This window comes from Pseudorca crassidens, chromosome 1, assembly GCF_039906515.1.
Source record: "Pseudorca crassidens isolate mPseCra1 chromosome 1, mPseCra1.hap1, whole genome shotgun sequence".
In the NCBI taxonomy this organism is placed as follows: Eukaryota; Metazoa; Chordata; class Mammalia; order Artiodactyla; family Delphinidae; genus Pseudorca; species Pseudorca crassidens.
Window position 1 is genome coordinate 88,454,912 of NC_090296.1, and position 14,834 is coordinate 88,469,745.

The window sequence follows — 14,834 nt, forward strand, 5'->3', positions numbered from 1 at the left end:
CTGATATTAAGGAATTAGTGTCATACTGTGATTAAATTGAAAATTAAAAAAACAAACAAACAAACACCTATGCATTCACCTCCTATCAGTCCTCCCCTGCACCTTCAGTTACTTCCATACTGGCCCCTAGCCCATCCCTCACCACCCGCCTCCAGAGTGATCTTTCTAAAAAATACATATATACTTATGTTATTACCTTGCTTAAATTCTTCAATGGGTCTCTGCTTTCTACAAGATAAAACTGAAATTCCTAAGCATGATATATAGTCTAAATGACCTGGCTTCTGTCTTCTTTGCATGCTTTCTTCCCACCATCCATCCACATGCTCCCTGCTTCTCAGCGACAGTAAATCATACTGTTCTTCCTTTCTTTTTTTTTTTAAAGAAGATGTTGGGGGGTAGGAGTTTATTAATTAATTTATTTTTTTGCTGTGTTGGGTCTTCGTTTCTGTGTGAGGGCTTTCTCTAGTTGTGGCAAGTGGGGGCCACTCTTCATCGCGGTACGCGGGCCTCTCACTATGGCGGCCTCTCTTGTTGCGGAGCACAGGCTCCAGACGCGCAGGCTCAGCAGTTGTGGCTCACGGGCCCAGTTGCTCTGCGGCATGTGGGATCCTCCCAGACCAGGGCTCGAACCCGTGTCCCCTGCATTAGCAGGCAGAGTCTCAGCCACTGTGCCACCAGGGAAGCCCCATACTGTTCTTTCAAAATGCTTGGCTCACTCAAGTATGCTTTTCCTCCTCTAGAGGTAGCCCAGGGCTCTCTTCTAACTCCCTGAAACACATCCCCCTGACAAGCGCCTTCCCCTTTACCTTTAGGATCAGTTCATCTGTCCTCTTCTTTGTGAAAGCTTCTTTGACATTCACCTGCTCCTTCTCCTCTGCTCTCTTCGTAATTATAACTTTGGAATTCTGGAATGTTCCCTCTGGAATTCCAGTCTTTCATGTCTAATTAGAAGCCCCATGGAGTAATGGAAAGATCTGGGGTTTAAATCCTAACTTTGCCAGCAGGCTCACTTTCCTTGCCTGTGAATATAATATTAACCTTGTGGTTTTAGGGGAAGATGATTGAAGAGGTCTTGCAGTACCTGGTAAAAAGTGCTTACTAAATAGTATCTGGTTTTTCTTTCCTTTAGAGGCAATTTTTTGAAAAAGTAGTCCATATATACTCACACTCCCTCAATCCCCTGCAATTCCATTTTCATCCAGTCACTCTCCTGTAAATGGCTCTTTCAAACAGAACCAGTCACCTGTTCACGGCCATCTTCTCATTTGCTATGCTACCTGATCTTACACATCACTGAATGTTGTTGACCTATCCTCCTTTTTTTAAAAAAAATATTATTTTTTTAAAATTTATTTATTTATGGCTGCATTGGGTCTTCGTTGCTGCGCACAGGATTTCTCTAGTTATGGCGAGCGGGGGCTACTCTTCGTTGCGGTGCGCGGGCTTCTCATTGTGGTGACTTCTCTTGCTGCGGAGCATGGGATCTAGGCATGCGGGCTTCAGTAGTTGTGGCACACCGGCTTAGTTGCTCCGCGGCATGTGGGATCTTCCTGGACCAGGACTCGAACCAGTGTCCCCTTTATTGGCAGGCAGATTTTTAACCACTGCGCCACCAGGGAAGCCCTCTCCTTTTTTTTTTTTCCGGTACGTGGGCCTCTCACTGTTGTGGCCTCTCCCGTTGTGGAGCACAGGCTCCGGACGCCCAGGCTCAGCGGCCATGGCTCACGGGCCCAGCCGTTCCGCGGCATGTGGGATCTTCCCTTGGGATCTTCCCGGACCGGGGCACGAACCCGTGTCCCCTGCATCGGCAGGTGGACTCTCAACCACTGCACCACCAGGGAAGCCCGGGATAAGAGTTCTGGAAGGAAGAAGTTGAGGCTGGGTAGAAGGGCCGGTTGGAAAACCCACTAACTAGGTCCCTCTTGTTTTTGTGGATCTTTGAATCTCTACTTTTAGTGTGAAGAAGATCTGACTTTTTATTGCACATCAAGCGGAGATTTGGGTCCTGTGTGGAGAGAGGGTTCTTTTCCAAGGCAACACATCCATCACAACTCAGCAGTTAAGCACCCGGCTGTGTTCTGGTTTAGGTTCCCTTCTCACTCTACCTGGGCTGATGGTTCTCAGAACTGGTCATCCCCCGGTGCACAGAGCCTCTGACTCCAATGTAGGTTTGCTGGCCTCCATCTGATAGACTTTTCTCTTGCCTTCCCAGGTTTTCCAACTCCTTTTTGGCTTTCCACTTTGATTTATTAATAAGCTTTTTGCTTCTCAATCACCATTCTCCCTTGGACACTTTTTGTACCTGTTCTTGAGCTCCTCTACCACACTATCCAGCAACCCTTGCCCATCCAGTTTTAAACCAGTTTTATACACACATTTGAATCTGGCAAAGTGGTACCCAGTACAATACCCACGGACCAGTTCTTCTTATGCTATCATCAAATGAAAACTTTGGACACCTTGAAAAGATTCTGGTCACTTCTACCTGGAGGCCCTTGCCCTTTACTCAGACCATCATTTGGGTTGACTCATTTTCTTTCTTCTAGTTCTGACTTCAAGCCAGGGTGAGCAAGGATTCACCCAGGGCCCCACTGTCAACAGTCACAGGAGATGGATTTTTTGAAAGCTACCTACGCCTTCCATTCTAACTGCTAAAAGATAGTACCCCAGACCCTGGGAATTTCCATAGCTTTGTCTCCCTTAGTTGGGGGAGTTTCCACAACTTGTGGAAAGGGTCACTGAGAAAATGCATGAACACCCGTGCTGCTAGGCCTGACCTATAGTGACCACTAATGCTGTGTTCAGCTAGCACAACCTACCATCCTTACCCTACTCTTTCCCATGCTGTCACTTGAGGCTGCAGGCAGTAAGCATGTAAGTGAGAGAGTTATTATTAGTCCATATCTGGAAAGCCTTCCACATACATACCTAGAGAATTTATGAGTGGGTACAGACATCACAGCAAGTTATGGACAAGATATCAAGTGTCACCATCTACCAGACAGATTTTTTTTTTTCTCAATTAAGCTTCTGAGTATAGCACAGTTACTAACTCTCAAACTGAGCCATTATGTAAAGAGCTTGGTTGTATTAGCAAGATCCTAGGCCAAGCAGGATGCCAGGACCATGAACACCCGTGCCCATACCTCTATGCACTGCTTCTCAGTTGGTTTAAAAGGGTCTGAGAACATATATTCTCTTTTCCTTGGAATGTCCTGTATGATTTTTTTTAATTTTCATTTTTTAAAGCAGAGGTCCAGTTGTAAATTGATATGCTAGGATCAGGTTGTTCATGGGTTTTGCAGAAATGAGTGCTCTTCACTGACTTCTGGTAGAACCCACTGATCTTTAGTTCCCAGGGAACGGTTGAATGTGGTCCTGAGGTAATGGCAGAAATCTTTTCTAGGTGTGTGGTTTATATTTGTCCTGGACTAGTGAGTGTCCTCGCTCATTTTGCAATGGCTTTGCTGAACTGGCATTTGATTAGGTATGATTTTAAATCAGCTTCACCTAATAGATCAGTTTGGGTCCTAACAGGAACAGACGGAATACTTAAATTAGGATAATTAGAGAAGGGTTTATTTACAGAGGGGGTTTATTTACAGAGAGACCATTACAGGGGTGTGTGCAAGATGTAGCGGAATCACAAGAAACAATAGTGCAAGAACCTGAGGCTAGAAGCAATGAACAGTTACTATTGCTAGGCAAGGGACAAGATATAAGAGAACCCAGAAGGAGAGTCAGATAGAGAAGACTTCACTATGCTGACCTCAGTCTTTTCATCCACTCTGATCTCCTTTTGGATCCTCTTGGTAGAACCCAACTAGATAATCCAGAGGGTTATGTAATCCCACTGATGCAGTCCACATGGGTTAGAATCCCAGGGCACAGAGCAAGATGGAGAGTGGATCTGGAGGAGCAAACCAAAGATATCTGGCACACATGGGAAGTCTAGGATTGAAATTACATTAGTTCCTTGATATACTTTGCAAATGATATTCCAAAGATATTGACATCCTTCAGGTACACTGACACCTCTCAGCAATGGTTTTTACTCACTACTTTCTCTATTAAGCATGGAAAGTTAGCAGAGTTCTTGAGATCCTAAAGCGTCCTCTTGAACTGATAAGTCAGGTGGTGATAAAGAATGTTTTCTCCTTTCTCAGATCACCTATATCTAATAATACACACTCTACTCAACTAACACAAAGGGTTGGACTCCCTGAAGAAAGAAGAAATAAGGAGAAGGAGAGAGGAGTGAAAAGGAAGGCTTTGTATAAAGAAGAGGAGGGAGTGTGTTAGATGGGAGAGGTAGCAATGGAGAAAGAGCCATGGAAATCTGTGAGCTAAGTCCCCAGGGCATTTGGAGCTAGTGGTTGGTCTCAGCCCTGGCTAAGCTGTCCTGCCTCAGCATGATGGGCTTCTTGCTGGGCTCACCTTCTTTGGAGCTTCTAAGAGTTTGGAAATTAGAGCTTTTTGTTCATATGACTTCAGTGTGCTGAGGACATTTAAAAGTGGCAGAGACAGGCGAGCCTGGGACCTGGGTAAGATGCAGCAAAGGAAGATGGTTAAGAGCTCAGATTCTGAAGCCAGACTGCCTGAGTTTACATTCTATCTATGCTCCTTACAACTTCCATGACCTTGGGAAAGGTACTTCTCTGTTTTCCAGTTTCCACATCTGTAAAATGGGAATGATAATAGTAGCCACCTCAAGAGTTCTTATTAGGAGTCAATGAGTTAGTACTTTTAAACTTCTTAGAAAGAGTTCAGCACATAGAAAGCACTATATAAATGTTTGATAAATTAAACTTGAAAAGTTCTACTTGCTGGGCACCTTCTTTCAGGCCCTCTCACCCAGGGATTCTTGAGGGTGGTAGTGTTTTCCATCCAGTCTGTCAATTCATATCTGATTGACTGTTCAGGGTTATGGGTTTATGTGATTTTTATTTTCTCTCAGAAGAATAGGCCCTTTTCTGAATCTGGAAGCTGAGCAATCCCTCGTCCCTAGAGAACAGGAAGGAGTAGGTCCCAGTAGTCTCTCCCTGATGTGACCAGTGTTCCCTTCTATGGTAGGAAATTACTGAGGATATTGCTAGTCCAGGTTGGGTAGGAGTGTTCTGACCTGCTGCCCATTGACAAGGTTGACCTGGCCTTTTTGGCATCGCTACAACACTACCTAACTTCCCCAGGATGAATTTCATTAAGAGAAAACTCTTCCTCAGGCCAGGCAATCTAAGTTCTGGGAATTGATATAAATGGGATGGAATAATTTTTGGTTCTTAACTTTTGGATTCTCATCAGGAGGAACCTACAGCCTTTCACCAGGGCAAGAAGTTTCTGTAAGACACATGCTGCCTTGTTCAAGAAGGTCCTGCTGAGCCTGTTGTGTTTGGGTAAGGTATTGAGGATCCACGGAAGTGAGAGACACAGTTGTTTTAGAAATGTGACCTTGTGTCAAGACTATTACTAGATGGAAAGCAAATTTATTCACAAGTTGATCTAAAGGGCTATATGATGTATAGATCGTAATTACTTGTAGGTGAGCTGTAATTTATAGAATTGCACTTCTAGGAATAAGTAAATAAGTTGCACTTCTGAGAATAAGCTATTTTTCAAAATGTACTATTTGATAGACTTAAATATGTCAGAGAATCTGGGCTTGTCTCTTTTTTAGTATCTTGATTAGATGAGGGGCATGGTTCTTGAAGTCTGTGAAAGAAGCCTGTAGTATGTTACTTATTTGCTGGTTTACTGGTAAGATCAATGATATAAAATATTTTTAAAAGATAGCAAACCTCTTGGGAATTCCCTGGCAGTCCAGTGGTTAGGACTCAGTGCTTTCAATGTTGGGGCCCGGATTCGATCCCTGACTGGGGAACTAAGATCCTACAAGCCGCGGGGCATGACCAAAAAAAAAAAAAAAAATAGATAGCAAACCTTTATTTAAAATATACCGTCAGTGACGTATGGGACTTTGATGTGAATATTAGAGGCAGCTGGGGTAGTGAGAACAAAAATTATATTTTGGGGTGAGTCAAGGGGCCATGGAATGAGAACCATATGGCTGTACCCCCTAGTACTAGCCTTGTTTACTAGAAGAATGGCTCTGCTGAAGAGGAAAGGTTAAAATGACTGGGATTGTAAAGTTTTGAGAAAAGATGACTTTTTAAGAGTATAAAGGTGGGTGCTGATCAAATCCACTTCCAGGGATTGAAAGAGAATATCAAGGGAATGAGATTTTGTCAGGGTCAAGTGAAAATATGCAACATTCAAACTAAGTTGGTTCCTCCTTGGGATACCCCAAGAAAACAGTTAGCCATCTATCCTGGCCTTGAGAATTGCATCTCAGTCTGACAGGGCTGGGTGGTAAGGTCACTGGAGGGTTTTACCTGCCTTAAGTCCCAGACATTCATGACTAAATCTTCATTTGGTCCTAAGGGGCTCTGCCTTGCTGGTCCTTACTCTGTACTTTCTCTTTTTAGCTTATGCTGCCTACTTCCTGGCAGCTTGCATCTTGAATTTCCATAGGGCACTGGCCTTGTTCGTCCTCACCTGTTTGGTGCTTTTAGTCCTGGTTCACCGCTTTCTGAAAAGGTTCTTTGGTGAAAAATTAACGAGATGTCTGAAGCCCCTTGAAAACTCCTGCCTGAAGCTTTGGATGAAATGGTAAGTTAAGAATCTCAATATCCCTCATCCCACAACTTGTCTTAAACCCCAATCCATTACCCTTTTCCTCCTTTGACGGTTCCTGGGCTGTCTCTCAGACCCTCCCCTATACTTTACAAAACCAAGGCTCATACGGTATTTGTTTTTCTCTTTCTGACTTACTTTACTCTGTATGACAGACTCTAGGTCCATCCACCTCACTACAAATAACTCAATTTCATTTCTTTTTATGGCTGGGTAATATTCCATTGTATATATGTGCCACATCTTCTTTATCCATTCATCTGTTGATGGACACTTAGGTTACTTCCATGTCCTGGCTATTGTAAATAGAGCCGGAATCTAAAAAAAACAAAAACAAACAAAAAACCTAGGGGCAAGATGGGAATAAAGATGCAGACCTACTAGAGAATGGACTTGAGGACATGGGGAGGGGGAAGGGTAAGCTGGGACAAAGTGAGAGAATGGCATGGATGTATATACGCTACCAAACGTAAAATAGATAGCTAGTGGGAAGCAGCCGCATAGCACAGGGAGATCAGCTCAGTGCTCTGTGACCACCTAGAGGGGTGGGATAGGGAGGGCGGGCGGGAGGGAGACGCAAGAGGGTAGAGATATGGGGATATATGTATATGTATAGCTGATTCACTTTGTTATAAAGCAGAAACTAACACACCATTGTAAAGAAATTATACTCCAATAAAGATGTTAAAAAAAAACCAAGGCTCAGTGAGCAAATAGCAACGGGCCTCTGAACCCTGAACTTAGTCCAGTTTCTTATAGCCACATGTCTCAATATTGCTAGGGGGCAGGAGGGGTTCCATTTCAGAGAAGAGTTTCAGTCTGTTTATTGTCAGGGCTGGTATCAGAAATGAGAAAAACCATACTCCTCTTCAATGAAGAAATCAAGGCAAAGAGGCTTATAGCAGCATTAAACTATCAAATTGATTTGGTGGTCATGTGTTTCTCCCTTAGTTCCTGGATACTTTTTGTGCTTTTTTTCCCTCTAGTCCTCCAGACTTCCTGCACCCACTGGTGTCTTATAATTCCCTAGAGTTTAAGGAGCAAACTCACTGTTCAGTGTATACTGAGCTGGATGCTACAGCAGCCGCACCTCATCTAACTAACTGTGGCATGCATATGTCCTTTGATCACACGCCTGGGCTGAGAGGATAACTTTCAGACTCTCTATATGTTCCACTTTTATGACTTTTGTCCAATGGATGCACAGAAGATAGCTGTTCAGATGTTTGCAACAGTGATCATTTGGAGAAACACACCAGACTACAGTCTAAATTTTGGATCATTGATTTATTTGACACTGGAGCGATAGAGCGAAAGGACTTTCTTCATTAACAGGATGGATTCTGGAAGCCAGATTTATTTATTTATTTATTATGTTACTTTATTTTTTTAATTTTATTAAAAAATTTTTTATACAGCACGTTCTTATTAGTTATCCATGGAAGACAGATTTAATTCACTTTGAGTTCACAGTGAGAACAGCTCCAAAATTCAACCCTGACCTGTAATCCCTTCTGTCGTCGTCATCGTTGTTCCTATGGCATCTCAACGGACAATGTGTTCTTTTTGTTTTCTTTTCTTTTCATATGTGATTCACCTTCTAATTCTTTTCCCTTGAACTGAAATGACTCCAACACTCAGACATGAGGAGACTAGTTTATGTATTTTTTTTTTCATTTTAACATCTTTATTGGAGTATAATTGCTTTACAATGGTATGTTAGTTTCAGCTTCACAACAAAATGAATCAGTTATATATATACATATGTTCCCATATCTCTTCCCGCTTGCGTCTCCCTCTAGTTTATGTATTGATCAAGCATGTTTGGTACATAAAGGGACCACAGGGCATTAAGTAGTTGATTTGTGGCTTAGCCTTTACTCTTGCCCTTGGAGTGGTTGGAAAGTGGGTGGAGATCCATGGGAGGACTTTTCCTCCTTCTTTTTTAAATATTTTGGTTATGCATTAGAACATTCTTAAAGAATAAGTCTTTATATCACATCTTACTGATATGATAACTTGAAGAAAAGGAGGTCATGAGATTTATGTCCTCAGATTGGACTCTTTCAGCTTCATTCTGTGAGTAAAAGAGTTGAGGGGAGGGGAGAGGTGTTAACTGGGAAACCACCAGATGAATGATTCTAAAGATATGTCTCTGTGTCTGATCTATTGGGTTGTTTCATTTATCCTTGTGGTGAATTTCTATTTTTTAGAGGTAAAGTTAATGATTTCTTATTCACTCACTGATTTGATGACATGGTCTTGAAATTCCCTCTCCAGTGTGTTCGCGGGAGTCTCCTTGGTTGGCCTTATCCTGTGGCTGGCTCTAGACACAGCCCAAAGGCCAGAGCAGCTGATCTCCTTCGCAGGAATCTGCATGTTCACCCTCATCCTCTTTGCCTGCTCCAAACACCACAGTGCAGTGAGTTTTGGGTATTGCAGGGTGGGCGTAGTAATACCTAGCCAAGGACCATGTGTTACTAATTACAAAGTGCATAAGCCAAGTATTGATTACAAAGGCATAGAACTAAGTTCTTAACAACCTCTGGAATTGGCCCCTTTGACAATATTGCCCCTAAGTGAAGTTTAAAGTTCTCACAGGCCCTAGACCATTTATTTTCAAACTGTAGGTTGTGATCCGTTAGTGAGCCTTGATATCAATTTTGTGGATCCAGGCCAGTGTTAAAGAAAAAACAAACAAAACAAAAAATAAAGAAGGAGAGAAAGAAAATAGAATACAATAGAGAATGAGCTTGCATTGCACATAGTAATATTAAAGTAGTGGTTTATGATGCTTTTATATGTATGTGTGCGTGTGTCTGAGGTCTAACCTGTAGGCATAGTTTTGAAAACCACATAGACGTATGTGGCTCTTTATATACTACTGCCCTATTTCCCCCTGCTCCCTGTTCCATCTTACCCCAGATTTACTGTTAACATGCCAAGGTGGTTCCAGAGTACACGTACCCACGTTTAAAACCCCAGCCAGGTAATGAACAAGTCGGGTTTAGAGCTCACATTAGAATAACGTTCTTATTGGTCCCAGGTGTCCTGGAGGGCAGTGCTTTGGGGCCTAGGTCTTCAGTTTGTCTTTGGGATCTTGGTCATCAGAAGTGATCCTGGATTTAATGCATTTCAATGGCTGGGAAACCAGATTCAGGTATGAGAAATTGAATATGAGCGCTCTTTTAGAACCCTAGAGAAAGGAGACTGGGGGAAAGCATGAGGAGATCAGGCTGTGTCTTGTTAGTGATGGTGGTGGATGATCTGGTGGGAAAGGAGAGAGTATACTGGGGTACAACTATGCATACAAATAAAGAGAATGGAACTGCTGAGTCCTCTGTCATTCAATGAGTAGCTCATAGTGACTTAGGCTGCTTCCCATGCTGTCAAAGGGAGGCCAACCTCAGTAGCAGCACTAGGTCCTCATCATACATGAGGCTGATCTTATCTTCCCTGTGTCCTTTCTGGCTTCACTCTAGTTCTGTCTCTCTTTTTTTTCTTTCAGATTTTTCTCAACTATACTGTGGCTGGCTCCAGTTTTGTTTTTGGGGATATGCTGGTCAAGGATATCTTCGCTTTTCAGGTCATATGTTTCATGAGCAAGAATGAGGGTCAGTGGCAGTGAGGGTGAGGGGGATAAAGCGAGATGACGAAGATGTGTGTCCAACAGATCAGCCAGTCTATATACCAATTTGACCCTAAGAAGAGGATTTGATCTTATCCGTATAGGAAGCAGCATTAATGTCTTGCCCTTTGATCGTTGTCATACTGAAATTGGAATGAAATAGGGGTGGGAGAAGAAGGCTCAGAAAACATCTCCTTGTGGCTTAGTATTGACGGCATAATAGATTTGCAATACATTTAAAATTTATTCCTAGACTAGCTTGTGTTTAAATATCCAGAGTATCTATTACTGTATCAGCTGTGCTTGGGATGCTAAGAACTTAACTTAGAGACCTGAAACACAGTCTCCTTACGGCACACAGTTGCACATTCAGTGTAGTATCTCACTGGTTGCCCCATCATTCTCATTATAGGCCTTACCGATCATCCTTTTCTTTGGATGTGTGATGTCCATTCTTTACTACCTGGGCTTTGTGCAGTGGGTAGTTCAGAAGGTGAGTCATTCTCCTGCACAGTCAGGAGGTGGGCCTTTGTCTTGTGATCTATCAAGAGGCATGAAGATGGCACTTACTTTGGGGAAAAAATGATCATATGTCAGATCTAGAGCATTAGAACGAATGTGAAAAGCAAACTCTTTCAAGCGTGCCTGATACCAGGTGGTCAGGACCAGGCCCTAGGCAGGCTGAGGGGCAGAGCAGGGAGAAAAAATGGGCTGAACTACCATTTCATACTGAGTTTTAATCTACTTTTTCTGGAAGCCAAGAGTCCTGAGTTCTGGTCCAGGCTCTGTTTGTAACTTGGTTTGTGGTCTCGGCCTTGTGCCTCTTCTTCTCTAGGCCTTAGTTTCCTTACCAACATAATGGAGGAGGAGTTTTGATGGATACACCCCAAGATTTCTGCTAATGTTAATGGTTTGGAACTTTGCATCCCTTTAGATTGCCTGGTTTTTGCAAATCACCATGGGCACCACTGCCCCAGAGACCCTGGCTGTGGCAGGAAACATCTTTGTGGGTATGGTAAGCACCCTGAGGCCTTCTGATCTTTTCTCTGGGGAACAGAGAGTATGGCAGAAAACAGTGTGAGACATGTATGCTTTCCTTTTGAAAAGTCAAATAGATGAAGACTGTATGGGCAGCCAGTCACTCTGATGAAAGAAAACTTGGAACTCAGCTCATTGCTTTCACCTTTCATGCCTAATAATACTTATTTGGGTGTATGTAATGGGGACATACTTAACCACAGATCCAACTTCTTACACAGGAATTTAGGGAAATGGCCTGGTCCAAGTCATCCCCCTTCAGGGGCTATGAAAGATGTTTCCTCCATATTCTGGTTTCTTCCTGTAACCTTTGTTTTCCAGAATCTCTAAGGAGACAATAGCTTGCCTTGCTCAGGGCTAACACCAAAGCTTGTCCCCATAATACTTGTTTGATACATTTGTCTGTATGGAGTAGGTGTTCAATATATGCTACTGACTGATCAACTCAGTGTTAGGGACAATGGCTTGTCAAACTGACAAGGAATTAGTATTGAGGTCTTTCTCTCCTAAGGCCCTAGGCTGATTAATGGTATTTGAAATGTTCTCAGAAAACTTCTGTACACTTCTACCATAGCATGCTGCATTTTGCTGAAATTCTCCATAATCAGCTTAGTTTCCTCTGCTAGACTGTAAAGTCCTAAGAGTAGGAACTTTGCCTTATTCATAGGAATGTCCCTAGCATATCATATAGCACTAGGCACATAGTTGTCACTCATTAAATAATAAGTATTTCTTAGGTCAATGCTAGATATATTTTACATAGTTGGGTCTTCATAATTTCATACCATTTTCACAAACATTATTTCTTTTGATTCTTTCATCAACATTGGGCTTCAGTAATCTATTTGCAATTCATTTAATGAGTACCTTTTAAGCAATTAATATGTACGCAGTAAGTACACTATACTAAAGTCATTCACTAAGTATATAGTTTCTGTTTGTTTGTTTGTTTGGGCCACACCACGTGGCTTGTGGGATCCTAGTTCCCCAACCAAGGATCGAAACCTGGACCTTGGCAGTGAAAGTGCGGAGTCCCAACCACTGGACCACCAGGGAATTCCTGAGTATATAGTTTTAGACATTGAGAATGTAAAAAAGAAATATACTGTTTGTCTTCTATAGCATTCTAAATTTTAAGTAGATGAGACAAACTGATATGAAAACACATGAGAAGAGTGCTAGCCAGGATATGATTAGGTGCCAGAGGGGGTGAGCCAGACACTGGGAGAGCCTAAAAGCAGAGCTTAGTTTTGGAAGAGCACCCACACTGGAGGGATGTGTGCCCGGAGCTGGGGCAGGCACTCTGGGATGGGGAGCTGCACCTTCTTGAATCTGACTCTCTTCTCCTTTTTTATAGACAGAGGCACCTCTGCTCATCCGTCCATACCTTGCAGACATGACGCTTTCAGAAGTCCATGCAGTGATGACTGGAGGGTTTGCCACCATCTCAGGCACTGTCTTGGGAGCCTTCATATCCTTTGGGGTAAGCATAGTCTGTTTGATCACTCCTGGGTGAGCCCAAGTCTGGGTTCTGTAGATGCTCATTCCTAAGTCTGGCCTTACAGATTGACACGTCATCCTTGATTTCTGCCTCTGTGATGGCTGCCCCTTCTGCTCTTGCTTTGTCAAAGCTGGTATATCCAGAAGTGGAGGAGTCCAAGTTCAAGAATAAGGAGGGGGTAAAATTGCCCCGTGGGTGAGTCCAATGAGGCATATAATTTGGGAGATGATGAGGTCAGGTGCAGAGTCAAGAGTGGTGCTATGGTGGTAGAGGCTTCAAGTCTCCTGGAGAAGGAATAATATGATTCCATATCTCCTCTTGTCTACCTCTGCCTTTAGCTAATCATGTTGATTTTTTTCTTTTGTTTAACCCTCCCACCTGCCTCTCTCTTCTGCATGCCATTATCCCCTGTCCTTTGTGTCAGTACCATTTCATGGCGATTAAATCTGATACTGCTTCAGTGTTATTTCCACAAAAAGGGTCACCAGGAACCCCCATCATCTCTCAAGCTGTTCTTGCAGTCTCCTGTTGCACTCCTGCACTGCTGGGACACTGGGACAGCTCTTCTGTGAGGAGCCGAGATTGCTCTAGACACTGTATTCTTCCCCTATGCCCAATAACCACAGGAAGGAGAAGAATGTTCTGGAAGCTGCCAGCAATGGAGCCACAGATGCCATAGGCCTTGCTGCTAAGGTAGCAGCCAACCTGATTGCTTTTTTGGCCGTGTTGGCCTTCATCAATGCTGCTCTCTCCTGGCTAGGGGAACTGGTAGACATACAGGGACTCACTTTTCAGGTAAAGGATTCCGTTTGTTGGGCTGTTCCTCTAGGGTGTGTTTAAGTAGTCCTTGAATTGTGCATGTCTTCCTGACCCACAGTGCACTGAGGGAGCGTGGAGAGGAGAAGGGTGGAGGAGACTGAGTCAAGGCTTCAGAGAAGTCTTTGTCTCCTGTCTCTTTCTCTCACCCAGGTCATCTGTTCCTATATCCTAAGGCCCATGGTTTTCATGATGGGTGTCGAGTGGGCAGACTGTCCGATGGTGGCTGAGATGGTGGGGATCAAGTTCTTCACAAATGAGTTTGTGGCCTATCAGCAACTGTCTCAGTACAAAAACAAACGTCTCTCTGGAGTAGAAGAGTGGATTGGAGGCGAGAAACAGTGGATTTCTGTAAGTGACAATCTAGAAAAGCATAAACAGTCCAGGCAGACAAAAAGTGTTACGCTAAAGTTTAACACCCACAGATCCCTTTCCAGGGTCCCAGGCCTGACCACAAAGCAAGAGTAACAGTATGCTGAGCTTCGGTGCCTGAGCTGCCCTGAGGTCTGTGTGCTAGTCCCCTACTCTCTGACCCAACTTCTCTCTAGAATGTAATTACTGAGCCTTTACAGTTGGGGCATTCCAAGGAGGATACTATTTCTGATAGTCTAAGGTCTCCTTCTTCATTTATAAGTTTAAATTGCTATAAACTGAGCTCCTTTTTTCTCTCCCTCTATCTCTTTTCTCTCAATCAGCCTCATTCCTAGACCTCCTAATTCATAGGCTTCAACAAGAAGAGCACTGGGTAAAGAGGCCATGGTGGTTCCATATCATTATCCCTATAATAAATCATGAAGCGATTGTTTTCTGAGCATCCCTTCCATATTCCTTAGAGTAGCACACACAAGATTGGGGGTTCTAAGTACTCTGGAACGTCTATCATGATTATACGACTGCACATATAGGACTGAGTGTACTTATTTATTTTTGTTTTCCCTAGGTGAGAGCCGAAATCATTACAACATTTTCACTCTGTGGATTTGCCAATCTTAGTTCCATAGGAATCACACTGGGAGGCTTGAGTGAGTTAATTCATTTTCCCAGCTACCCAATATGCCAGCCAGTTCCCAGCATCTGTAGTGGGCACTCCTGGTGCTTCAGTATGAGTTGAGACCAGATAGAGAAGCTGATGTGAAATGGGCCTCTCAGGTGAAAGTT

At 43.2% G+C, this 14,834-nt stretch overlaps 1 protein-coding gene across 3 annotated transcripts in view; it reads left to right on the forward strand.

Annotated features, from left to right (window-relative positions):
• SLC28A2 (solute carrier family 28 member 2) overlaps positions 1 to 14,834 on the forward strand; it is an 85,974-nt gene that overhangs the window by 52,336 nt on the left and 18,804 nt on the right. For all 3 annotated transcript variants that reach the window (XM_067745668.1, XM_067745646.1, XM_067745657.1), the window contains 12 exons: positions 5,305 to 5,396; positions 6,486 to 6,669; positions 8,974 to 9,115; positions 9,740 to 9,853; positions 10,202 to 10,279; positions 10,734 to 10,814; positions 11,256 to 11,336; positions 12,717 to 12,842; positions 12,925 to 13,055; positions 13,487 to 13,655; positions 13,830 to 14,027; positions 14,617 to 14,698. In XM_067745668.1, the coding sequence (XP_067601769.1) occupies positions 5,305 to 5,396; positions 6,486 to 6,669; positions 8,974 to 9,115; positions 9,740 to 9,853; positions 10,202 to 10,279; positions 10,734 to 10,814; positions 11,256 to 11,336; positions 12,717 to 12,842; positions 12,925 to 13,055; positions 13,487 to 13,655; positions 13,830 to 14,027; positions 14,617 to 14,698 (1,478 nt within the window). The remainder of the gene's footprint in view (positions 1 to 5,304; positions 5,397 to 6,485; positions 6,670 to 8,973; positions 9,116 to 9,739; positions 9,854 to 10,201; positions 10,280 to 10,733; positions 10,815 to 11,255; positions 11,337 to 12,716; positions 12,843 to 12,924; positions 13,056 to 13,486; positions 13,656 to 13,829; positions 14,028 to 14,616; positions 14,699 to 14,834) is intronic.